Raw genomic sequence first — 27,784 nt, 5'->3', positions numbered from 1 at the left:
GGAAGTAAATGTGGCCATATTATGAAAGGAGATGTCATCATAGAAAGACAATGGAGAAAAGACTATAGTGCATAACCCCCCTTCCCTTGCTAAGAAGAAGTATTATTATATAAGAGAAGATCTCTGGGCTGTGTCAGCTGATCCCATACCTTAGCCTATAGATGGTAGATCTACATCATAGGTGCTGTTTCGCTCTTCTCCCTGGAAAGGTCTCTCTCCAAGTGTGTGCTACCTGATTGTGTATTCTATTAAAACCTAAAGTTTGTTGTCCGAACAACAGCTGCATCAGTATGTTTTGTCCAAGGGCTATGGTCTGGCCAGAACAAAATAACAAGTGGCATTGGTGTTCGACCTTGCATATAATGTTCAGTCAAACTCCCAGGAACATGCAGAGAGTGAACACAGCGATGAGTTCTCATGTGAAAGCAGTCATTGACATTATTATTATTATTATTATTATTATTATTTCTGAGTTTGTAGAGCGCCTGGTTACACTTACCAGTGTGTCCCCGCGCTATAAGGATTACAACAGCACCTACTCAACAAGTCCAAGAGACAAAGGGCATTAGCCTTTAGGGAAGAGAAGCGTCTTCAACTCTTTCCGAAAAGTTAGTTCTGATGGTTCCGTTCGTAGACGAGGGGGAAGGGTATTCCATCTACGGGCAGTTAGAGATCGGAAGGATCTTCCTCCCATCCTGGCTTTCTTAACTCTAGGGGCCAAGAGGAGTCCAACTCCACAGGAGCGCAACTGTCGAGCAGGAGTGTAGGGGAGGAGCAAGTTGCGCAAGAAGCCCGGGCACTTCCCCTGGACTATCCTGTGGGCAATGCATAATGCCTTGAAATCAATGCGTTCCTTAATAGGAAGCCAGTGTAATTTCTCCAAGGCTTTTTTTGAGGAAGCTCTTCTTGGTAGCCGGAGCACCAGGCGAGCAGCGGCATTTTGAATCGACTGTAGTCTACGATGGCAGCTTGCATTTGCTCCCAGATAAAGGACATTCCCATAGTCCAGCCTGGAAGTGACTAAGGCATGTACTAAGGATTTCCTAGCAAATTCCGGGAGCAGATCAAGCGTCTTTCTCAGCTTGCGGAGGATAGCAAAGCAGGTGCCCGAGACACACCGGGAGTGGTAATCAAAAGTCAAGTTGGAGTCGATCCAGAAGCCTAAGTTCTTCACATGATCCCTTGGGATCGGCAGAGGTCCCAAGGCCTGGGGCCACCAGGCCGAGGTCCAAACTGAGGGGGGTCTACCGACGATGAGTACCTCAGTCTTGTCTCCATTCAGGCGGAGGCAATTGTTGGCCATCCAGCCTGAGAGGTCTTGGAGACAGGAAGTGAACTTTCTAGCAGCCTGCTCAGCTGGCTGGGTCAGAGCAACAACCAGCTGAGTGTCATCGGCATATGTTACTACCTCAACCCCATATTGTTCAGCGATAAGCGCCACAGGTGTAACATATAAGTTAAATAGGGTGGGGCTGAGGCTAGAGTCTTGAGGAACTCCCTGCTTAAGATCAAAGACATCAGATCTGTTACCCCCTTGCTCCACATAGAAGCTGCGGTCAGTCAGGAATGATTCCAACCATAGCCACGCTTTTCCAGTCACTCCTCCTCTCTTCAGACACTGTAGCAAGGTATGATGTGCCACAGTGTCGAAGGCGGCACTGAGATCGAGGAGTATCAATGCTGCTACTTGTCCTTCATCCACATGTTTCCTCAGTGCCTCAGTGGAGAAAAGTAGGGCTGACTCCGTGGAGTGGTGAGCACGAAAGCCCGATTGGCTAGTGTGAAAGAGGCCGTTCGCCTCTATGTGTGCAGTAAGTTGTTGGTTGGCCAGTTTTTCGGCCAGTTTGGAAAAAAAGGGTAAGAGGGATATCGGGCGTAGGTTGTTAAGCTGAGTGGCACTAACTTGAGGTTTCTTTTTGAGAGGTAATACGACTGCCAGTTTCCACCCAGGCGGAACTTTGCCTGAGTCAAAGGATAGGGAAAGTATGTGTCTAACATAGGGGGCTAAGAAATTCATAGAGCTAGCCAATATTCTGGCCGGTGCAGGATCCCTAGGGGAGCCTGATTTAATTCCTCTTGCTGTTGTTATCAGGAGTTCCTCCTCTGGAACATGGAACTGGCTAATGCAGCCTTCCTTCTCTTCCCCCCCTCTGGCTTCCTCATGGGGGGTAAGCTATTCGAGCCAGTTCTGGCCTCACAGGGGAAGGTGGAATAAATGTCCAACACCTTTTTATGAAAGAACTCAGCAATTTTATTGCAGGCTTGTACTGAGGCGCCCGCCTGTTCATCCATAGAAGCTAGTGTCGAGATCTCTTTATAGATCGTGAATAGCTCCTTGGTAGAACAGTTATCTCGATCGATTCGATCGGTATAGAACGCAGCCTTGGTTTTCCTGATTAAAACATGGTAGTTCTTGAGACTAACTTTGTACTGCGTTCCTGCTTCTGGTAAGTAGGCCCTTCTCCAGGCTCGTTCAACCCGTTTGCAGGCAGCCTTGGCTTCTTTTAGTTCGGCATTGAACCAGGGTGCAGATCTAGTTAGTCGCTGCGGGCCATTATTAGACCAGGGAGCTGCTGTGTCCAGTGCAAGCGTAATGTGTGCATCCAAAGTTACGCAAGCCTCGTTAAGACTGGTGCCCAGCCCAGTAAGGGAACCTTCATGGATAAAATTGTCCCTGAACATTATTGCAAAATAAAGACGCGTAGTAACGTGCACAAAGCATCAGGCAAGCAGCAACGCGCTCATGCTAAGTTAGTGAAAAACGACAATGTCCCCATGGGCCACATGACACTTGGAGCCTCTTAGAGGCTCATCCCTCTGGTGGCCATCGCCAATTTGACCATGTTTGAAGGAGTGCACAAGCGCTTTAGCACTGGTTAGCAGTGGTAAAGTGTACAGAGTACTAAACCAACAAAAACAAATGCAGGAAAACAGGAAGGGTGAAGACAAAGGGTTTAGGGTAAAAACACACCAAGGATGTCAAGTCTAATAGGCGTACTCTATATAAAGGAGTGATACCAATGGGGTAATGTGCAACAGCTGCAGATGCAAAAGGGGAGATGCCACCTGAGCCAGGCTATGCCCTGCTGTGCCCCTCTGTTTCTGTTTACTCATCCACAGTGGGATGTACACATTGAAGGGGGGTATGTGGAACCAAATCTCTGCTTTGACCTCACCACAGGTAACTTAAACAAGCCCAGTGGTTAGATTGCAGAATCATGTGGGTGCTCCCTTTTCGTACTAGCGGGCAAATGTATAGGGTGCACACGCTGCTGACCAGGATTGTGTGTTCTCCCCAGCAGCTTGATCTATGGCAAATACACTGGAGAGAGTTTGGCAGTAAGTAAAATAGATGCTCTATATTTCACTGCAGGCAAAGTCACTTCTGCCTTTCCAGGGAGAAGGGACCTGTCCTCAGGAGGAGCAATCATTGCCTCTACACCCGTGGGAGCTGTCCCTGGGATCCTCTGTGCCACAAACAAAGTGTACAGTCAGCGGCGCTCTAACATTTCTCCACTTCCTAAGTAGCACACAGTTCAGTGTGTCCCCCTAGCACGTCATGCCTTTTGGGTGTAATTGTGTACAGGGCAGGCTCACAAGCATACTTGCAGTGCTTAACTTCAGCCGGTGGTAAACGGTACTAGGCACCCCGCTTAATTGTCAACACCAAGCTTGTAACAGTCTGCCACATGGTGGCGCTGTCTGTCTAATTTAAAGGTGAGCACAACATCAGTTATTTATTAATTCAATGTAAATTGAATATGGCAATTGTCTGTCGCCCAAGGCATTCTTATAGCTTCCGGGGACTGGAATAGACTGAATTGTCACGCTTGTAAGAGTGTGAGGAATAGAAATTCTCGTTGGCAGCGCTGGGAGGAGCAATGGTGGTACGAGCTGCAGTGGCCACCTGACAGAGGGCCCTGGCACTTATATATATATATATTTTATAAATTAAGCTCTGCATACTTGTCCATTCCACTCTCGCTATGTTCTCACGTGTAATACATATTACAGATGGAATCTTGTAAGCTTTTGCCACTCCTGTAGTATGAAAGTGTATATGAACACGCTTTTCTGCACTCCTACAGCTCTTGTTTAATCCGGCCCTTGGCATCTAGGCCTCTAGTGAGAGGGTGGCAGAGAGTCTGCAGGATGTTTACTGGGTCGTGGGGTCTTGCGATTCGGAGTCCCCCATATTCTTTGATTGATCATGGAGCCTGGTTCAAGACGCCGCAAAGTCCGTTTTCTGTGTTTACTTTACAGCACGGACTCCACCTACCCTGTTGAACCTCAACCTAACCTATAGAGGTGATGTGCCTCCTGCGTCCACCACTAATGGTTTATTGGGTTTTCTGGGATTTGTCAACAAAAATGCCATAATGGATCTCTGTAGCAAGCCCTGTCAACCTGAATGTGATTGAATTTGATGCGTGCTCCGGATAAACCAATCAACAAATCATTGCAGGGGAGTGAGGGGTGGGCAGAGCTTCTCTTTTAATTGATGCGGCCGCCTTCCCCTATCTGGGCATAATGGGATACCCCCTGGGGGACTAAATGTTTCCCCAATAAGACACTTGCAGCCGTCACGCTAGAATAGCAAAGTCGGTGGGCAAATGGAAATGTTATGACATCCTTTCGTTTGATCGTGCGCGGATATTCGAAGCGGAGCTTAGCTTCAGAAAACGAATATTACAATTAGTTTCAAACAGTCAAAATGACCCGAACTAAGCCATATGTGAAGCATCAGGTGAAAAAAATGTACAGTTGATTCAGATTAAAAGAAAGTAAGTAAACTGACTAGAAAGGCCATCCTGCTTGCTAATAGCAAATGTTAACATTCACATTTTGCTCGTTTTTGGCATTGGAAAAGCTGAATTGCGCCTCTTTGTCCCAGTGTTGTTTCGCTGACAGCTTTACGTCTGTCGTTTACATTGGTAGTCTTGGGGGTTGGGGTTGGGGATAGTTAGAAAGGTTGGCAAGTTCCAATTGAGTTTTCTAAGGCATCTTCCTACTGAGTCCCACCATGGAAAGTTACTAAGTTGAGATGCGAGATTGGAGGCCTTTGACTTCTTCATAATCAATTTGTAGCTTGTATTTTGTGGGAACCCATTAGTAGATGACATACAGAAACGCAATCAGTTATCTTTAAATGGAATAAAAAAAACCTGACTTCACTATAGAAACCTCAAGTTGTGCAGTTTTTGGTAGGCTACCTTACTCCATGTCATTACAGGCATTCTTACCAGCCCTGGGCTTTAGGGGCACAAATCATTGGTAGCAAGTATAATTAACATAATGGAACACAAAGGAAGCAAACTTAGACTACAATATCCAGAATGCATTTTGGTTCCGCAATAAAACACAGGACTGGAAACGGTGTCCCTGATCACACGGGTGGAGGTGCCCCCACCACCCCCACACCTATTTTGGTATGCGTGGCTCATCTAGTTCTGTTTTTTCTTTGCAATCTGGTACTTGTATTTCTACATTCATAATAGGAAAACCAAACTGCAAGTTCAGAAAACGATGAACAGAATTCGGACAGGAGAAACAAATAGTAACTTGTATAGGACAGCTTCTTGCACCTCCGCCGGGCTGGCGGTGGTGGTCCTTCTGCCATCACATAGTGATTTACCCACTGCCAACTTGCTTTTACGTTTTCGTTAAAAACTGCTGCATTGAGCAGTATAAACAGGGGTAAATGGATTGAGAACACCTTCGAGTTAAGTATTAATGATGAAATGAAATAGAGCATGAAAATGTACCTGAATGTGCAGCGTTGTGCAAACTGGGTTCGTAAAACGTCGTTGTTAGATTGTCAATGTAGTTCACTGTTTTGAACAAGGTTTTATAATGACATATTTTTGTATTTATAGATGCCCCTAATGAAGGGAAGTGATTTCCCGAAATGCATTGGGTTGTTTTATTAAAATCATGGCAAGTGGCACCCTTCATGGAATTCTGTGCTTTAATGGAATAACTACGCTTACAAGATTGAGTAAAATGAATTGATAATGAACAAAGAGTAAATGGATTAAAAAGCATGATGAAATATGGATTAAATTAAAGAGTAAATTTCAAGAAATTGATACATTGGACTCAAACCATGAGTGTGGCAGTGCAGCCTGTTGGAATCAGAAAAGGGGTTCCTTGTGGTAAAATTGTCCGCCGCATCACCGCCATAGGCAATAGCACTGATTGCCTGGCTGGGGGAGCAGGGCCACTAATATGGTGGCAGTGCCTAGCAGGCACCGTCCACCACATTAGGATGTGGGTTTGAAGAGGCCTTTCCATGGCGGCATCGGGCTGGCGGGGATTGGGTTTGGGGGCCTGTTGCGGGCCCCCCTTGTTTGGGGGGGTGTCCCTGCACTGGGGGGGGGGGCACCGCGTGGTGCCTGCCACGTGGTGCAGGGAAATGTGGTGTAAGCACTTTTAACATTGCGGACGGTGCTGCATCCAGCAGCACCGCCCACAATGTTAAAAACCCAGGATGCGCACGCCAGAATGGCAGGCGCATCCTGATCGCAGTGGTGGGACCGCCGCATGTCTGGCGGGTGGTCCCAAACACCGCTACGGTGGAGGGCGGACCAAGTCCATCCGGCATCGGAATCAGCCCCTATGTTCGATATAGTTTTACAGCCTAATTCACAAAGCTTTTTTCAATAAGCGTATCTTACTCATAAAAATTTAGGAGTAAATCATACCTGTCAGAAGTAAGACAGATCTATTCACACAGAACGCTTTGTGATTCAGGTCTTTATTAGCAGCCACAGAAAGTACACTTAACATAAACCATGTTTTAATGCATCCCTACCCCAGTCCAGTTTCTGGGCTTTAAAAGCCCGCTGGGATTAAATCAACTCTAAAACCTTGTAGGGGATATGTTTTTTCCTCTCTGCTCATGTTTGAACTGAGCAAGAACCAAAAATAACACAATTTTTCAAGCAAGCGAAACATTTGTAGAATACAAAAGAAATTAAGCATTGCTGGAAGTAAAACAATACATGAAGGCTTTGTCCATTTCGGTGCCTGTTGCTAAAATCTTTCCAGACTAGTTCTGTGCGTTTTAAATATGGGGGCATCCAAAGTGGCCCCAGGAGGTCCAGATCTGTACCACATTTTTAGAACACCGCATAATTTAAATACAATGGATATAAATAGAGCTCATTTCAAAGTCAGTGGTTACATGAACATCTGGCATGTATCTTACCTTTTAGTAGCTATGATAGAAAGCACTATTCTAAATATTCTATATGAAAATGTTAGTAAATGCTAGCAGGAAAGCTCAATGAGATAAATACTCCTCTCTGCGATTTTAAGTTCACCAGTTTAAATCCCACAAATGCCTGCTCAGCCTTCCAGATTGAGTAACATTAACGTTCAGAAATTAAAGCATAATGGATGGCTTAATAAAAAATGTTTTTAAAAAAACCATTAAGGATAATCTTTGCTGGGGTATTCCATCATTAATTGTATGTGGTCTTTCTCAGCTATACGTATGGCCACTGGCGCCGTGACCCCCGGGCACCGCCCACTCACCTAGGCCACGCCCCCTTGACTATTTTAGGCGCGCATTTCGGCCAGCGTTTTCATTAGACAGAGCTCTGAGGCGGATGCCGGGAGCGAGATAGATTTTAGATATATTTTTTAAATTGTATTGTATTGCATCGTGATTTCCTATGTATTTTTAGAAGGAACCTCACCTCATTGCTCCCTTGTAATTCCCCTCACCACGCAGCCGAGTCAGGCGCTGCAGTGGGTGGAAGGAGAAGCGCCGTGACCCCCGGGCACCGCCCACTCACCTAGGCCACGCCCCCCTATCTGCTATATATAAGGATGTGCTGTTTCCGGAAGCGCAGGGGACGGGCGCAGCGGGCGCGCCGGCGGTGCGCCGAAGGCGCGCCAAAGGCAAGCCCGTCTGCGCCTGTCCGCAACCAACCGGGACCAGGGGCCACAATCTCTGGCCCCCACTTACCGCAGGTCAGGACGTATAGCTCAGCAGACATCCATAACATAGGGGCTATGGTGGCTGTTCACTGCGCACACATCTATTCACCAGCTGAACTTCCCCCCCATTGCCTTGGATGTAAACACTCTTTCTATAACACCACAGTATTAGCCACGACGCAGGAGTACCACATGTATTTGCTAAATTGCAGTTCACTCCCGAGACATAGCACACAAATCGCCCTACTGCTAGAGGAGCGCAAGCCGGACGCCGTCTTTTTGACGGAAACATGGCTCACCCCCCAATCAGAGCCACACATAATCTCAGCCTTACCCTCTGGCTTTCAAATCCACAGACTGGACCGGACAGAGGGGAGAGGAGGAGGTTTGGCTATTATACTGAAAGACCAGTACCAATGCCGCACTACAACTAAAACCATCCCTGAATGCGAGAGCTTAGCATTTAGTATTGACTTCACTGCTAATAGCTCTTTCTCTGGCACTCTAATATACCGTCCCCCAGAGCCGGACAAAATGTTCCACAGATCTCTTCCAGACATCATAGCTAAACGAGCCATGTCTTTAGCTAACTATACAGTGCTAGGAGATCTTAATTTCCATTTCAATACTCCCACAGACCATACTGCTATGGAACTAACAGATGATCTGGCAGCCTTACAGTTAATCCAGCAGGTCACAGCCCCTACCCATGAAAAGGGCAATTTACTTGACCCGATCTTTAGCAACTGTACTGAGCTGATGGTGGGCCAACCCACTCCCCTTCCCTGGTCCGATCACTTCTTAGTCCCGCTGACCTGGTTCACTCGTAAATCCCCCCCGCCCGCCCCCCAAGTGAAAGCTAAGAGGAACTGGCCTAAACTTCCCATGGAGGTGTGGTGCAGCAACTTAGATTCCACCCGCCCATCCCTCTGCACTGACCCCAACTTGGCGAATAAGGATTATGAGGGTTGGATCACTAACTCATTGGAGACTATTCTCCCTTGTCGGAGATTTACATCAAAGAGGCTGCATAAATCAGCTCCCTGGTTCTCAGACACCTTAAGGGAGAAAAAACACCTCTGTAGGAAACGAGAGAGAGCGTGGCGCCTAGATTTCCTACCCGAAAAAAAGCTTCAATATAGAGAGGCAATCAAGGCCTATAGAGATGGGGTAAGGACGGCCCAGGCTGCCTACTTCGCAGATAAAATTCTGGAAGCTAAATCCAAACCCAAGGAAATCTTTCACTTGGTAAAAAAATGCACTAGATTAAACACAGCCATACCCCTGCCAAAAACGCAAGATCAGTGCAACGAGCTAGCGGAATTCTTCCATTATAAAGTTTCCCAGATTTATTCTTCTTTTCCGACAGTAGCCTCAAATTCTGGAGGAGCTGAGCAAACACTCTCGAGTCACTCCACTCTCCCAGACCAGCCAACTCTTGAACATTTCCCACCTCTAGACCTCGACACCTTGAATAAACTGGCTTGGCAAGTCAAATCTGGCTCTCCACTTGACCCAGCTCCACCGGAGATCATGTTGCGGGCAAGTCAAATCACTCTGCCCGTAATCCTGGATCTATTAAATTCTTCCATTTAATCTTGCATAGTGCCCACTGTATGGAAAAGAGCCATGGTACGGGCACTATTAAAAAAAACGAATCTTGACCCAGAAGATCACGCCAGTTATCGCCCAATCTCATTGCTCCCTTGGGCAAGTAAGATCTTGGAAAAACACATAAATACCCAGCTAATTCAGTTCCTTGAGAACAACCTGCTATTAGACACGACCCAGACAGGCTTTAGACCCAAGCACGGAACTGAAACTGCGCTGTTGGCAGTCACCGAAGAGTCACGGAGGATACTGGATCAAGGAGGATCAGTGGCAGTGATCCTCCTTGACCTAAGTGCAGCCTTCGACGCGGTCAGTTATACCACCTTACTGAACCGTCTCCTCAACATCGGGGTAACAGGCAATGCACTGAGGTGGCTTGATTCTTTCCTGACTAACAGATCTTTCCAGATCTTTGACGGGGACACAGTGTCAGTCAGCAAATCACTGAGTTGTGGGGTTCCGCAGGGCTCCTCCTTGAGCCTTGCGTTGTTCAACATATACATGAGACCACTGGCTGGGGTCGTCGAACCGCACGGTATTAAGATCATATCATACGCGGACGATACCCAGCTAGTGGTTTCATTGACGCAGGAGGGCAACAGGCAAACCCCGCAAGGCCTGATGAAATGTCTAGAGGAGGTTAAAGGGTGGATGACAGCTTCCTCCTTAAAGCTCAACGGGGATAAAACTGAGCTTATGCTCCTGGGCCCAGTGTCGCCAGTGCCATTTATCTCCTTATGGCCTTCCTGCCTGGGCACTCCCCCTACCCCCAAAGAAAGTGTAAAGAGCCTGGGAATTTGGTTGGACAAAAGTCTTACATTTACCCCCCAGGCCACTAAGCTATCTGCCACATGCTTCGGCCTGCTCAGAACACTCAGGAAAGTTTTGCTCCTTTTACCAATGGAGGCCAAACAGGTGGCAGTACAAGGCCTGATACAGTCCCGGCTGGATTTTAATAACGCTCTCTACGTGGTAGCCCCTGAGATGACCCTACGGAAGCTACAGGTGGTGCAGAACTGCGCAGCCTGTACCCTGCTTAAGATCCCACGTACGCAGTCAGCCAGACCTGGACTAAAAAGTCTACACTGGCTGCCGGTGAAGCAGAGAGTGGCTTTTAAGGCATTGTGTATTTCACATCAAGCCTTCTGGAAAACAGGTCCAGCAATAAATGACAACCTAGTCACCCGCTACCACCCAAGCAGAAATCTTCGCTCCACGGAGGCTTTCTTGGCCGTGGTGCCGAAAGTTAAGAGAGCTAGAACTGGAGGCAGGATGTTCACCCTGAACGCCTCAAAACTGTGGAACTCACTTCCTCTACAACTCAGGTCCAACCCTAACTTGCTCTCCTTTCGCAAACAATTGAAGACCCTTCTGTTTGCCAGGTCCAACGAGTCCTAAACTTCTGCTGCACCGCCCAGCCCTGTCTACATACCTAGTGCTTGGACGCCCGTGGGGCAGCAATCGCGCTATACAAATCGATATACAATACAATACAATACAATACACTGTAATTATGTGGCAGTGGAGGACTAAAGCATGTGGCTGGGTTGACTAAATTATGCTGCTTATTGTGTAACAAATTGTGGCAGATCTGTTTCACTAATTTATTATTTTAACTCAGGTTAGCATTGCCTGTGCAAAAATTTGTATAGCTAATGCGGCCCCTATGTGGAACACTGAAGTGTCATATTTTCAGCACTTGAACGTCTTAATCATCACCTGAAAGAAGACCAGTTAAACTTTGCAAATGGGATTCAATTGTGCGGCACCAATTGTCGTGTTTTTATTTGCAATTTTTGGTCCATTTGAACTAAAAAAAAGGTTGCTGTTGAAATCTGCAAATAAGGAAGCACATTGTGCATAATACACCTAGTACAATAAATGCATCATTATGTGGAAAACATTATATTGGCACCATCACATCATTCTATTTGCCCACGTGATATATCCTGAAGTAAACCGCTATGTTGATGCAGCTTCTTAGTAGGTAACATAAAAATTATTTCACAAAAACTATGTTTTTTCAGAAGTTTGAATAACCAAATAACTAACCCAAAAAAGCACAACTTATTGCAAAGAGCTTAGTGTAAATTTAGAGAATTCTATGGTTCCAGGTTACAACGGATCGCTGGCGGCGACGGAGCTCCTGAACACTTGCGATCTCCCTGGCCTCACCCACCAGCCATCCCCTTCCCACTTCCACAAGAGAGGTGTGCTGATATGTCAGAGACACTGGCGGTGCAAGTAAAGAACCCCGGGAGTGAGACGCAGAGCCGGGGGACCGCTGATTATTCCAGCTCCTACACTCGCGACGGAGCCAAGAAGGCAGCCCCAATCTCATCGTGGAGGCTGTCCTGATTTCACTGGAGGCCGCAGTGGTATGTTTTTGTGGGGTAAGTGCCCCCTTTACATCAGAATACTTTGGGGGGCCCATAGACCTGAGAGACCCCCCACAACTCGCCACATATACTGTGGCAGCGTATGGAGCATGGACATTCGGCACTTCCCAGAGCACTTGGACTGTCATCTTCTACCCGCGGCTGAGGCAGTGAGTTTCATGGGGCTGGTGCCTTCTTCTTTCACTGCTGTGGTGGGGGGACCTGTGGATTGGTTGGCTGTTCTAACTACCTCGCTCCATCACCTTCAAAACATCTTGGCTATAGCCCCTAGCACCTGGACTTGGTTGGTGGCCTCCCTTTGATCGTGGGGGGCCACCCTGATTACCCCTGCAATGGTGAGTTTCTTTGTGGAAGACGACCCCACTCAGGGGGTAATTTGAGGCGCACCACAGACTGGCCAGTTACCACTACTCGAGTCTCTCTCCCACAGCACTGAACCAATGACTACCTTTCCTCCATTTACAAACTCCTCTACACCTGCTATGGAGACTTCATGGCCTACAGTGCCAAGCTACCCCCTTCCTACAGTTGGTGCCTAGCACAAGCTCAAGAACACCCCCAGGCTCCAGAATGCCCCTTCGCCTACCACCTTCCGGCCTTCTACCCCTCCAGGCCCTAGATCACCACCCGTGAGCGCAACAGCACCCTGAACGCCTGGCTAAATGAGCACTCCAAAAATCCTAGCAATTGCAAGAAGTTCTTGCTCTGTAAATATGTGATATATATTTGTCCAACCATAATCGCTTCAACTTTTCTTAAAATGTAATCTTGAGTAGATTTGCAACTTGTATATATGTAACTCTAACCACTAGTATATGTAGTAGACATGTGTACTTACTACCATTCTTATGTGAGTGTATCTGTTTTGTATATTTTATGTAATTAATGTACTCTGAAGTCCTTAAGTAATATAACTGGTTCTATTGTAAAGCACTCTGACACCTTCGGGTAAAGTCTGTACTATATAAAAATGCATAAATAAATAAATACAAGGATGTCAAACGATGCCAAGTATATAGGGAGACAGAAACAGTCATTTATATGGAGCATGCTAAAGGCTTGTAATGTGCATATATGAAAGTAATATAGTTAGTATTACATAAACAATGGTCCGCATTGTATCAACCTTAAGAGGATAAAAGGCTCCGAAGGCCATGCAAGGATGCAGACCTTTGACTTGAAGATTTCAGATAGGTCACAACAGAGAGGAGTGTTAGCTTTCACACCTCTCTTTACTTTCTGAATGCTAAAACTGCTGGACAAGGAGTAGCCATGTCTAAACGTTCAGGGTTAATGTGCTTTAAAATCTGCATTTTATTGGCGTTAATCTGTGCTGGTGGTTGCGAGTGGTGTGCTCTGGCATCCAGCTTTAGGGACTGGGACTCATTTTTTATGTCTTCCTTACCAGACAGCGCAAGCTGTCTATTGGTGAAAAGACCAATGCCTTCTTACAGTGAGCTTAGAGCTAACCCATTACTTTCTATTGGTTGGTTTAACTGTCTTATTTTCTTGATTTTATTCATCAGTTTGTGTGGGATTTACTTACTCTTCATATGTTTGTCCCTCCCCTGGAACACGGATGCATTACTTGTGTCCTCACTTTTGAAGAATTACTTTTTTCTTTTTGTGTAAGCATTAAATAAGAGGGCATGTGTTTTCTAGCTGTCTTCCTCCTGTACTGCTGTTCCCCTCCTCCGTTGCACTTAGTGTTGTTCTCTCTCCTGTGTGCTCCTCCCTCATCCCCTCCATGTTATGCTCTCCCTCATGTGCGTCTCCCCTTCGCATTGCTTTCTGACCAGTGTGCTTTTCCCCAAAAGCAACATGTTCCTCTCTACCCTGTGTGCTTCGCTTTCCCCATGGTCTCCTCGTTCTTCTCTCTCATCCGTGTTGCTTCCCCCTCCCCATTGCTTCGCCCACCCTTACCCTCTATTTTGCTTCTGCCCTGTGTTGCTTTCCCCTCCCACTTCCTAGGTGTTGCTTTCCCCCCCACTTTCCTCCTCTGTATTGCATTACCTCACCTGTGCCTAAAAAAAACTAGAAACTATGGTTTATGCTTCGTTTTTTGGTGGTTTATTTTTACATACCAATCCAACTCGTATTGATTAAAAAAACCAAGCATTGGCATAGCCAATAGGTCTCACCTTTGGGACCTTATAAGTGTTTAGCAATGCAGTACATTATCCCCCACTGGCATGCCCACATACTGCGAGCCTTAAATAATATAGCGCCACCTACCCCGGAAGAGCGCCGAGAAGTGTGTTTTTTGCCTCCGCTAGGCTCGACCTAAAAACGGCATGTGGGGGAAGGAGAGTGACAGGATGTAGACAGCATAAAGTTAAGTTATGCTGAGTGCTTTTTTGGTTATTGCTAACTTTATTGCAGACAGGATGTTGTGTTTGCGGAAGTAATTTAGGCGAAATTCATTTCAAGAGAATGCATCACAAGGGGGCACTTCTCAAGACAGGGCAGAACTGGGCCGGAGTCAGTCATGTGTCAGACTATACAAGACTTATTCTATCCCAAGCCTGCCGCTGAACCTACGGACCTGCCAGGTATGTACATTAACTCTGCAGACAAGGCGACTACACCTGTACAAAGCTATGGAAAGATATTTTAAATTAAAAGAGAGGAAAGGAAGAGTCAACCGCCAGCGCAGCGGTTTATCGAGTGTCTGGATTTGAGAGAGGGGCAGCACAGTGGGTAGGCACAGGCCTGGGGGTGACGCAGACACTGGCGTGAGCTCCATCTTGTATAAGGCGAGTGGTGGGCGGGGCAAGATCCCACGGCCCATGCAAGAAGAGACAGGGTACTGAGTATCAGATCCAGGGCTGGCACTTGACGAGCCTCCTCGCGCAACTTCACAAACACCCGCTCGGTGTAGCTCCTGTCACCCGAATGAAGTGACAGTGCACATGAACATATTCTGCCTTCACAGGCCTTGGAGCATTCTTTCCTCTGCTTCAAATACAAGCTTGCATGTGATCTGCACACAGGATTTTGTTCAAACTAAAGATCAGTGGCGTGATTGCGGCTAAATCCAGTTAAGTCTCTTGGAAGGAGCAGAGGCCTTAAACTAGTATTCTAGAGTTTCAGTCAAAATCTCTATAGCGCCTTCAAAAGGCACTGCAGCAACTCGCTCCTGAAGGCAGAACGCCGTGGGATGCGAGGAATGCAGCTGCAGCATCCCGCGAGTGGTGCGCGTGCGCTCGTGTGAAATCTGACACATAAAAGATGGCACACAGCACGCCGCTGCTCGTAGGCCGTGGGCAGATACATTTCCTGGGAAAGGTGGGACATGCGCCCGCCTTTTCCCAATTGCGTGCTGTCTTTTTACAAAGACGCACGCAAAGCCCAATAGAGAAAATGCTCCAAAAACAACCACATGCACGAGAGTGTGAAAAGTCGAGAGTGATTCCAAGAGGTAATTTTCCTAGTGCAGCGCATGTGCGCTGCGCTAGGCTTGACCTAAAAAAAGTGCCTGTGTCATTTTGCAAGCACGGACAAGAATGTTGCAATTGCCTACAAAATGAGACGCACAGACGTGGCATAGTGCCTTTCTTTTTTGGACTTTTTAGCCATGCTTTTCAGCATTGGATGTGATGTACATCATCGCTAAAAACCATAGGCAAAGCCAATAGGTCCAGAAGCCGAGACCTATGGCTTTGCCAATGCTTTTCATCATTAGACTTTAAACCAGAGGAAGGCAGCAAGGGATAAAAGAATGAGCAAGAGAAAGATAGGAAAAGATAGGCATCGGGAGAAAGCAGAGATGAAGAAGATGAGTGAGATAAAGCGACAGGAAGTGTAGGGTGGAAGAAGAAAGAGGCATGCGGTGGAAGGAAGGCATGGGAGCCTCGGTATTCGGCAGCCCAAGAATGCAGAAGCAGCGGAGGAGTTATATGAACAACTTCGGACCTCTGAACTTATATTTTTACAAATTAGATACCTTCACAGTATTATAGAGAGATTCAGATGAGCATCATTGGAGTCAAAAGTTGAAGGGGCTTGACTCTTATGCACATGATTGTTAGACGGGATTTTAGAGTGTAAGAGGTATGCCATCCGCGCATAACAAACGTTCTATCAACTTTGGATCTGTACGACTCTGAAAAGGCACTTAATATAAATTATTTTAAATCTTGCTCGCTTAGAATTGATTTTTCTCCAATTGGTTCTTGCGTAAGGATTTCATTTCTGAGTGACAGAAATCTCAATGACCGAAATGATTTCTAATCTTGGCTTCCACACTCGATGCAGTGAGAGAGCTATTGGACAAACATTTTTACCGCGTGTTTTCTAGTTCCATACTTTGATTTAAATGGGAGGAGCATGGAAAAGGGAAAGCCTAATTGTCGGTGTTGAGTCCTATACAAATTGACCTTTCTATCGCTATATCTCATCGGCTGATTGAATGGAAAACTCCTTGATCAGAACCCCCTCTATGATCAACAGACTGGTGCATATACATTTTCATTCTGCTGTAAGTATTTGGAATTTCGGTAGACGACAGAAGTGAGACACGCGGAGATTTGCCGGAGATCACACAGTTTTGGTGATGAAGTAAATCCGAGAAGGAAACACAGTTTTCGTGGTTTCGTGATCACGGTTTTGCCCGACCACATCTGTTATTCACAGGAAGAATGAACCATTGCTAAATTCCGGCGTGAGGGGTCTTCTTGCTGTAACTTTAATCCGACACAACCTCCAGAAAGCGAGTCAAAATATCAATTTGGTCGTTTCTCATCCACAGCACCCTAATGTATGCACATCATTATTCTTTCGAAGTCGGTGCTGCTTCAATGCAAGAGAGTGCCCGGGGAGTCGATACAGAGCCGTCTCAAGTGAGGTGTTTTCTGTGGGGAAGCTCCAGTTAATTGCATTGTTACACTTTGTCTTAAGGGGTGTTGACCTATGTTTACTTTAGGCAAAATGAGGCCACACAGGGGAAAGTGATTGGCTAATTGAGTGTGTGACTGACACTTGTAAATGCTTACTCCGGAGGGGGTGGAGGGAAGTGGCGCGGGAGGGAGGGGCGGGGGAGCAGCCGGCTCCTGATTGGCTGCTGCCCTCTTCAGGAGCTGTGTCCTGCCAGCAGCCTGGCCATTCCACACCATGCCGGGCTGTGCGGAGGTGCCACAGACGCACCGGTGAAAGCTGGATGCCCTTCTCACACTCAAGAGAACAGAACAGTCACATCGCGCTGACTGCGAAGTTAAAAATCCCCAAACAACAGGGAGAGGGAGAATTTCCACCCAGCCCAGGCTGTGCCGAGGCATTGTTTTTCGTTCTGAGTGGAAACAACTGTCAAGAAAGACAGGAGAGTGGAAAACGCCAGACTTTTGTTCACTACTTTCCACTAACATGGCTCGAGTGCAGAGTTTGGGGGCAAGCTGTTGGAATCTTCTGGGGGTCCTGCTGGCATGCACATCTGGACTCTCTGCAGGCAGCAAGGCGACCGAGTATGACTATGTGAGTTTCCAGTCGGACATTGGCTCATACCAAAGTGGTCGCTTCTACACCAAGCCAGCACAGTGCGTGGACATCCCCGTGGATCTGCGCCTCTGCCACAGTGTGGGCTACGATAAGATGGTGCTACCCAACCTGCTGGACCACGAGACAATGGCCGAGGTGAAGCAGCAGGCCAGCAGCTGGGTGCCCCTGCTCAACAAGAACTGTCATGTGGGCACCCAGGTCTTCTTGTGTTCCCTCTTCGCGCCTGTCTGCCTGGACCGCCCCATCTATCCATGCCGCTGGCTGTGTGAGGCTGTGCGGGACTCTTGTGAGCCTGTCATGCAGTACTTTGGCTTCCACTGGCCCGAGATGCTCAAGTGCGACCAGTTCCCCCAGAATGACGTCTGCATTGCGATGACAGCCCCTAATGCAACAGAGCCCTCCAAGCCACAAGGTAAGTCGTGCCACTACCAATGGAAGAAGATGTGGTCTTGTGTCTCAGATGTTGAACTTAGACTTTGGGTGAACTGTTCCAGTTGAGTAACTGGGGTGATCCTGGGCAAATCACTTGATCTCTTGTTGCCTCTGTGCACTCAGCTGTCAATATTGGAAGTTCATCAAAACTGGTTAAATGCCAATGGTGACTTATGACCGTCCTCACTAGCCCTCCTGCTTTCCCTCCAAGCTGGCACCCACTGCATTACTGCTCCATCAGACGAGTTACTAGCATTTGAGAAAGTCCATGGAAACCACAAGGTCCCTCCCTGATTCTTAAATCTTATCCCTTCATTTATTTTTTCCTGATTCCTCTTTTTTATCTTTCCTGTCCTCTCCTGTCCCTTATTCAGTGCTTTTAATTGACCCTAAGGTGGTGCAAAGTGTTATAATTGACAAAAATAGCTTAACAAACATAGTGTATTTCCTTTCACAAGCCATAGTTATCTGGCAATTATGTACAGTTTGCTCAGTGGAAGTTTTGGGTGACTGCAGCTCATGGAATGCCAGGATCTGAAGCATGGTGCTGCTGATAACTTGGAATCATCTGGGAATCCTATTTCTAATAGTTGCTTCAAAAATGCCTTCTTTATGAGTCTATGAGCAAGCATGATGAAGTGAGGGATCTGACTCGATCACTGTGTTTGCAATCCCATGGAATACAGCTAAGGCTCGGACCAGAAGCAGTTTCACAGTGTCGGGGTACAGGTAGGAAATATGATCCGCTGGATAAACGTGGGCTTTTGGATCCAGGCGGCGTGAGCTTTAATCATGGCTGCCTCACTTGATCAGACCATATGATACTAGACAAAACACTACACCTGGCAACTCACTCACTGGAGATCATCTCCTCTCTCCCTGTGGGCATATAAGGACCCTCTCACGTAATGCTGGCTTCGGGATCTGTTAAAGTCTGAACAATATAGCGCTTGCACAATAAGTATTTGAGTAATTTCGAGGCAGCACTGGTGACACTTGATGCTGTCCAAAACACCTTGAGTAATATAGCCTCGTGTGTCACTCAAGTACCATAGCTGCCGCCACCAGGACCGCTCAGAAGCTGGCACCCTTGTAGATAACAGACAACCAGTTCCATTAACTAATAAGGGCACTTTGCGTTAATGAACACCTAACAGAGCAACATGACAATGTTTGCAAAGTGGCAAATTGTTTAGCTTTTGGCATCCCTGTTAGGATCATTTATATCACAAAACGCCCGAGTGGCTCAGTGAATTGTGGGATTGCTGCTGGCGAATTAGAAGTCACCTCAATATTTCACCATCTGTAGGTGAGTAACTTGACCATCACGAATTGGCTAGTAAACACATATATTGTTTGAAGTGCTTAAAAGTTCACTTTGAAGCAATAGTTAAAAGACAAGTTGTGCCTAAAATCGGCAAACAGAAAGTCAGCCATACACATAATAGCCAAGAATAAATGTACAGTATAGCTGCAGAAGCCTTAAAATATAAACGCCTCGTTAGATGTAAAGCCCGTATAAATGCACATGCAATTCAGTGCAATGAAATAAAGAACGCCCACGGGCTAATAAACACGTTATATGTGGCTAGTACGCTTCTGACAATAGCCAATTCGTTTCAAGGTGTGACGGAGCTCAAGGTTTTACTCCTCGGTGGTATTAGTGCGCCTTGGCACGTGAGAGTACGTCTCGACGTGCACGTAATCACCGTTCACGTTTTACGCTCAGCATGTCCAAATAAAACTGTATCGTGAGGAGAGCAAGGACTGGGCATTGAGAGGACGCACCAGTTCTGTGGCATTCGGGGAGCTTCTAGGGAAGGATGCAGCTGGAAAAACAACGGGCTGTTGGCAAAACAAGGGGCGCACACTTTCCCAGGGAGGGCGAATGCCCCGCTCTAATAAGTAGGTATTTACGGCTTCAGCGCTGGGCACACACGCTGCCGGCTATGCCTGCTAGACTTCTGTGCGGGTGACTCATAAACCATGTTCTGTCATGTTCCTAGCGGTGGAAAAGCACTCTGGCTGCCTTTGTTTTGCTTTCACCGGTTCCCAGTCCCTCTTTCTAATTGCTTTTCCATATTGAGGGCTTCGCGTTAAGCAGATGTGGGCTGCTTTCCAGGGGTCCCACGTGCATGTCTTTTATTTTTTCTGTGATAAATCACAAAATATGAACAAATACTGCGTTCCCTCCATCGATGAAACTTCATTGACTGTCATTTAAACGTGGAAAGAAATTAAAGTACACACAAATGGTACGGCAAGCGGCTCTGTGCCCTTGGGCACAGTTCATTTATTCACAAGAGGAAGTTTATGAAGCTGGTAGGTTTTCGTTTGTTAGTCTTTCCGGCGTATGAGGATTTCAGAATGTTGCCTGTTCTTATCAATCTAACTCTGTAAGAATGATAGCCCCTGGGGTTAACGTGCGCGCTGCAGAAGTGTGCGAATCGCCTGACCGGAATTTTACTCCACAGTGGGCAAAGATGTGCCGCAGAGTTTTGGGCACACAGTGATATCTACTGTTAATATGATGTCAAATGATTGAATCAGGGTAGGGATGTCCAGTGGGATGAAAACACTGGGGGGGTCTCTCATAGGGTCGTGGCCAATTCAATTAAGAGCGTGTTTTAAAACACATAAGCTAAAATTCTGTGCTTAGCATAGCGTGCCGTCCGACTTGTACTTTGCTGCTTCTGTCATTGCATCCAGATATATGATACAACAAGTAACATCATACCTACAACAATTGAGGACTATTAGCTTTGCCAATCTATGTGCCTGCTGTCACGGATCGCCTGTGCTGGGGCACAAAACAGAGCACGATAGAAACCCGTTTCGAGGCCCCCTTTAAAAAACTGCCGGTGCTCAGCACCAGTGAGATCCGGCCCACTTAAAGCCCCGGATGTCCCCGCTCTCATCCTTCCGAAGTCGATACATTTTAGCGCTATTGAGTTGGCGGCAATAACGTCTCTTTATAGAAGTTCATTAGTATTTCAAAGTCTCTGGTAGCCAGCGCAGTGTAGGAAATGCAACTTTCTGCCACCACTACAGTGCGAGATAGGCGCTCCCACAATATAAATCCAAAAAACCCACAGTGATTGACAACAGAAAAAGGACTCTAGTACATCAACTGTAGAAATAGAGCAACGGGCCAGCTGAAAATGGGACAACATGCTCGGGGCGCACAGGCTTCTTCGTAGTCTTTGTAATGCAGTGAGTGGCCAGCACTCGTTCCTAGCGCCTAGAACACTTTCCCTTTGGCCTCGATTTACTGATTTGGCTAATGCTCACCTTCACCCCACAATAAATGCAGAGGCCATGCCCTCCGCAGACCCTGGGCAGGTCACCTGTAATTGTGACTCTGGCAGCAAGATTGTAATTTTTACAAGCGAATCTGTCTGCACAGATCCTCCTATGTAAACTGAACGCCCCCGGTTCGATTTTTTGTGTTACTAGCTCAGTGGTTCATCCTTCTGAGGTCGGTAAAAAAGATACTGTTGCGTTGTGACAAAGTATCAAATCTTCTTTTCATCGCTATAACACACAACCATTTGCAGTAGCAAGTGCTCCATAAATCCAGGCTATTACATTCAAATGGCATACCCCTAAAATAATAGATTGCAAATTAACCAAGACATAATCGTATGGACTGTACATTAGAAAAATCAGGACAGACTATCAAAAACACAGCGACCAGACAAAGATGATATTTCAGTATTTACATAGCTTCATACAGGTGATGAGGCTGCAAAGCGCTCTGATTTGTGGTCAATTTCCTGGGCTCCCTGTCGGAGTGTGTGGTTGGAAGGGTGTTGGATGCAGCATGTACTATGTTATAGATGCTGGGTGAAGTTCAAGGACAGGCTTTGAACATACATAACTGAGTGTGAGCATGAAGTGTTGTGGAGAGTTTGAGAATAGCTGTATTAGCACATGACTACTTTATCAATTTTCGTAGACCATCATCAGTATGTTTCTTATCCTAGAATAGTTTGAGATCTCTAAAACAATCTACTATTCAGTGTTATGTTGGTGTACAAAAATGTATCATAGGCTAGAAACATACAAAATCTTTATGAAACAACAGTGTCATAAATGTCTTGATGTCCATAAAGCATTGCTATAATGCAATTCTTAGTTTGAAGAAAAATGGTCCTCAGGCAGTGAGTGTTAGGTAAGCGAAGGCTGGGCTAGCCTGTAGGCCTCAAAGGTTTGAATGAAAATTATTTTTCTTGCAGCCATGAAATTTCTCGCCGAGGTTGAAAAGTGATCTAGTCTCTAGAAGGCTGCCTTCTGTCTGTGAAGATCTAGGTCTTAATTCTGGCTTTTCTATGCCACCAGCAACAATGTTATCATGGGTAGAGCACTCCATTTCCCTGTGCCGTAAATTTTAAATACGTGACACATCCCTCAAATGTAGGCACTTTAGATTAGGTTTGGTGTTAGCCCAGAACTTTTGACTTTACTACAATTATATGTACCACATAGGTACTTGTAGGGGCTTTCGGACGGGCTCCCTCCTCTGTTGTTCTGTTATTGTGTCATTCACAATTTTGTTCCATGCACTACAGCAGACTTGTTGGGACAATGGTTCAGCCCACTTCAGTCCTTGGCTAACGTCACTGTGAATGGCAGCACTCTGGCCTGCCACAAGGAGCACATCCGCACACAAGTCAGTCCCAGGGAGTACCGCAGCAATGTGTCAATTTGGAGACCAAAAAATATATTTGTTTTCAGTCAATTACTTGTTTTTTGATTGAGGAGAGCCTAACAGCTTTAGCAGCAATACAATTTTGCAAAGTTATGTCAAAACAAGCATTGACAAAACTAAAAGTTGACAGCCAAGGACAGATCTATTGGCTTTATCAATATTTGTTTCTTTTGATAAAACCAGATCTTTGTAATGGCTCGGAGCATCGAAAGCAGGGATATTGCTTGTTTGTGGTGTTACACCCCCTAATACATCTCTTCTATAGTAAATAGTTGAGTACAGGTGTTCTCACTTTGACATGGTGAGGTCTCTTGTCAGATTTCACATGGATTTGTAAATACACACACAGTTGAAAACACAACCACACTCCCTCTATCTCACTCCCACCTGTTTTGAAGGTCTAATATAATATTGATTGTTTTTGCAAAATATTGTGCTTCTTGCCACTTAGTACTCATAATAATCCTCACACTCTCCCTCCCCTCACCCTCATAAGCTCCCCTCATGCCCTGCTTGTCATATAATGAGTGAATATACCAGAGTAATTGTAGGAAATCTGAAGGTCACTCCCATGAGTGCATGAATCTGAATGATTTTAATATGTGCAGTGCACTGTTTTATGGAATGCACAATTAACAGAATCGTCCCAATTACTAATATTCATCTTCACTACCTCTCTATGTAACCATTGGATGCCAGTGCCCTATTAAATGTCAAGCTACTATGTACTGCACTTCTGTTAGAAACCATTTATAAATACATGAATATCAAAAAGCCACAGTATTCCCTACTTACTGAATTTGAAAACCCCTTAATTTATTTGGAAGCCTTGACTGCTGACTTTCCAAACATGGTGTTGGATTGCGTGCATTGCACTGGTGACTTAGCAATTTTGTGCCAGCGACTGAGCAATTTTGAGCCAGCGATTGAGCAATTTTGAGCCTGTGATTGAGCAATTTTGCAATTTCATTTGCACAAAACAACTGGTGAAAAAACAGTATTTGAACTGATAGATCACTGCAAGACTGAAAATAGCACTGACTGAAACTGATATTTCCCACTCATTGGTAATTACAAACGGGGGTGCAAATTTGCCTAGTCATTAGTGCAAAACTGCTCATACACCAGTGCTGTGCATGGCCTCTGGTGCTGAAATGCCCTTTGCCTCTTCAGGTAGCGAGACTGACCATGAAGAACTGTCTTCAACACAAAGTAACCACTTTCAAGCAACTCCTAGAAAATCAGATGGCTCTTGTTTTTATGGAGATCAGATCCCCCTTCCCCTCCCCTCTGAGCTCACAATTACAATTTGAAGGAGCAGGATGTTGTTTTAGAAAATTGCAAGAAATATTCGGAGGTGATGGCCTACAAAAGGTAATGTGATGTTTCTTTACCACCCTTAAAATACTCAAGGGGCATGCTGTTAATGGAAGATTGCACCATATCTCACAGATTGGGACCACTCTTAAAAGCCAACTCGAAGTACAGAATCCCATATGAAAAATCAATCCCATTGATCGTGCCTTTTAAAGATCTTGACAACTCAAGGAAGTAGAGCACAAGGAAGGATTTTTGCCAAAGTGTCTCGTGAGTTTAGAAATTGCCACCCATGGTACTGCAGGAGGAAATGCCGATGGGAATCATCGCTCTTCCCTTTAAGAAGCAAATTATGACCTTGTTATTGTGTGCTACCTCACCACAGATTCCATTGACCTGTTGTGGTCCATGCAGGCAGGTAGTTGTGGACTAGTGCCACTGTCATTTTGTGATGCCATAGTTACTATATGTTGCCTACGGTGATTGCCACACGGCCGGTGTTCAAATGTGCACTAAAACATACAGTAAATCTGGTGCCATATTTACCACATAAAACTTTTGCCCACAGCACTTGATTTAACATTTACATGCTCTGTTCCTACTGTATGAACTGAATGTGGTAATGGTTTTGGTTAATGGGGCATTCTTCATGGATTTCGAACCAGACTGCAAGTGATAGTGTAGGAGTCTCCATTAATGTTAGCCTGGTTTGGAGGTGCTAAGCCTTAAATATATTTAGATTAGCAATGTTAAATATATCTTTATTGACTTTTGAAACAAGAAAAAGATTAGCAATGTTGTTCTTCTGTTAGCGTTGAGCCTTAGATGTTCTAATGAGTTCTAAGTCATTGTCGTGTTAACAGTTATAAAGTATTGTAACTATTTACTGGTGCAATATTTTTGATGCATTTTGGGTGCAATGTCGTTGTCCAATTTCCTATATATATATCACTTTACATGATCTCTATTTGCTAAGCTATAAATGTGTTTGGTGTAGGGCATTAATACTTGGGTAGATTTGGGGGTAAAAATGTTTTGCCTCATCAAGAGTTGCAATTTGTTAATTTGCTGGTGCTACATTTGAGGCAGTGCTCAATTTGCACTAGTGGTTTCCGGTGCTCGGTACCGGCACTTAATTCTCAAAACCAGCACTAATGACTGTCCACCATATGGTGGCGCCGACTGTCTAATTTATAGTAGAGCACAACTACAGTGTTTAACAATTAAAAGTACATTAAAAATTAATAATACCTGTCGCCCACACCATTCTTATAGCTTTTGGTGGTCTGGAATAACCTGGATTGTCACACTTGTAGGAGAGTTATGGTTAGTAGCTAAGTTGGTACTGTCATTGGAAGCGCTGGCAGGGGCAGTGGCTGGGGTTGTGGCTGGTCCAGGCTGCAGTGGCCTCCCAAGAAGGGCCCTGTCACTTACTTTTTTTCGACAAATTAGGCACAAGTTTGAGGCATCTATGATGATACCATGAGAGTTTACGTAGTACGTATACTTACTTGTCAGTGATTCCCAAGTCTTAGATGGGTTTTGTGTTGAAAACTTATTGTGCTTTTGGGGTGTTAAGACTTGCATGGATTTCAGGGTGGCAAGTCTTATCAAGAACTGCTTAATAGAGGTATGTTTTGTAAATGTCTAGTGATACAATGCTCTCGCCTTCTTTGTTTTGAAAGTGCATAAGTTACTTCTGATTGCTAAGTGGTAGACTTGTTTGCTGTTTTATCGTCCTGGTCCTATTTGAGTGTTAAGATGTGGATCTACTTGGTTGGGGCAAATCTTTCCCTTATTGAATGGTAGCAAGGTTCCATAGCTAATTATCAGTGCTATGTTTTAGGAAGATATGATTTTACAACGTTGTTGTCTTGTTTGGTGTTTGTGAAGTACTCATTGTTGCCTGTATTTGGTGCTGCAATGACGTTGTCATTGTCATATTAAGGTGTTAAGACCTGGCTGTACTTGGGGCTCCTGGATGTATTTTCAGGTTTATAGTCTTTCTTATTAAAGCTTCAGACATTTTAGAGATATTTCTCGGTTGTAAGTCTTGGGTATAATTCTATATACAAATTTGCTGATTAAAAAAAAAACCTGACAACTTAATTGCGATATTTTCCCTCTTTCCATGGGCAAGTAAAAATGTATTACCGTACTGTTATTTGAACCACCTTTTTAACTGCGCAATAATGCCTAGTAATCCATCAGTAAATTGTAAGTGGCCATATAAAATGGATTCTCTCAGAAATAAGTTTTAGAGCGAGGCTCATGCAGGGATTTATGGCGAGCCCCGCACATGACACACTGCATATAAATCATTTCATGGCAGCATTTCAAGAATGGAGACTGCAGAAAGACTAGGAATTATTAAACGAGCTGCAGATGGACCAACCTTCATGACAGAGGGGCATCAGAGTTTTTATGACCTGCGACCTCCCGTCTGGAAGGGAAACATTCTTCTTTTTTTTATTACTTTTTGCTGTTGGCATAAAAAGGGAAATACATCTTCCAGAAACTCAGCCAGAGCCTGGGGAATAATTTGTGAAGCCAAAAGTTGTACAATAGTAGTCTAAATCTTACAGGGGCACTTGTACGCACTACGGAGGACAAAACCGACCATTCTTCAGGAGCTACGCGACAACTACCACCTGGCAGAGAACGCTGTGCATTCTGGGAGTCTGCTAAGCATGTGAACACGCACAGTGGAGTAAAGGGAAATCGAAAGGCTTGGCTCTGGCCTGGTATTGATAAGTCAGTACGGGTCTTGACTACAGGACTTCAGTGTGGTAAATTTCATTTTCCTCTGGCACATTTTGCTTCTATGAAGGAACACCAGAGGGCACATAAAACAGACCTTGCACCTGTGAAATAAATATGGCCGTTCGATTTGCAGAATTGTTTTTTTTTTGCGCTGTTCTGAAGGAAGCAAATGGTAAACATTGTACATGCCATGTCGTATGATTTTTGCTAAGTGTACCTAACAGGAATAAAAATTAAAATAACACTCAATGGGGGACTAGGGTTAAGGCAAAATCAATTTGTTCCATGATATATTTATTACATAAGTGAGAAAACAGCATGAAATCAATTTCCTACTTTTGTTGAAATGTTTTATCCTAGACAAAGGCTCATTTGTTATTGACAGACTGTTCCTTATACAGCAGTCAATTGACATTCGCAATAATCGCTATGGCACAAGTAAAATGATTTAGAGGAGAAACAGCTACATGTTTAGCAATGGTTACACAAACAACTCTTACATTTTTGTACTGATTTAAAATGTTTGTGAAACATGACCTGGGGCAAAATGTGCGTGCTCCTTTCTGTATTACCCAAGCAAAAACAGTGCAAAATTGAATTATCTTGTTTTTGCGCAAGTGAAGTATATATGTAGTATGGCCCCATGTCACTAGTCACTGCAATTCCATAGGCGGCAACCCGGGAACTTGGGCACGCAGCAAAATATGGAGGTTTGTGCCTCTTCCTGGGACGCTTCTCGTGGGGGGACCGGGTTAGAACGGCCGATGACGCGGCTGGCGCCCCCCCCCCCCCGGGTGGTGATTGGTTGTTGGCGGAGATGCCCCAGAAGCTTACAAGTGCTTCCAGGGCAACATTGGCAGAACAGGTCCCGGATCCTGCCGGGACCTGCTTGAACTAGTTCTGGGCTTCACCCCCCAACAAAAGGAGCACGGAGCGGCGGCACAGTCTCTTGCTTGCCGCTCCGCTGACGAATCTGCACGCCTCCGTCCATGCGACGGAGGTTATTTTAGTCCTCTCTCTTTCTTAAAGAAGTGTAAATACGTTGTATATGGAATGTATAAACTTATGAATATATGTGGGTTTTCTGCGTATTAAGAAATGATTGAATAGT

The 27,784-nt window shown here is 45.4% G+C and overlaps 1 protein-coding gene across 1 annotated transcript in view; it reads left to right on the top strand.

Annotated features, from left to right (window-relative positions):
* Window positions 1-17,058: 17,058 nt before the first annotated feature.
* Window positions 17,059-27,784, top strand: part of SFRP1 (secreted frizzled related protein 1) — a 191,893-nt gene continuing 181,167 nt past the window's right edge. Inside the window, exon 1 of the mRNA XM_085633216.1 lies at window positions 17,059-17,862. Within this exon, the coding sequence (XP_085489342.1) occupies window positions 17,319-17,862 (544 nt within the window). The 5' untranslated portion in view covers window positions 17,059-17,318. The remainder of the gene's footprint in view (window positions 17,863-27,784) is intronic.

Source organism: Triturus cristatus, chromosome 11 (assembly GCF_964204655.1).
Source record: "Triturus cristatus chromosome 11, aTriCri1.1, whole genome shotgun sequence".
Lineage (NCBI taxonomy): Eukaryota > Metazoa > Chordata > Amphibia > Caudata > Salamandridae > Triturus > Triturus cristatus.
Note: the sequence above shows the minus strand (reverse complement) of the source record. Positions and strands in the feature narration are given on the sequence as shown.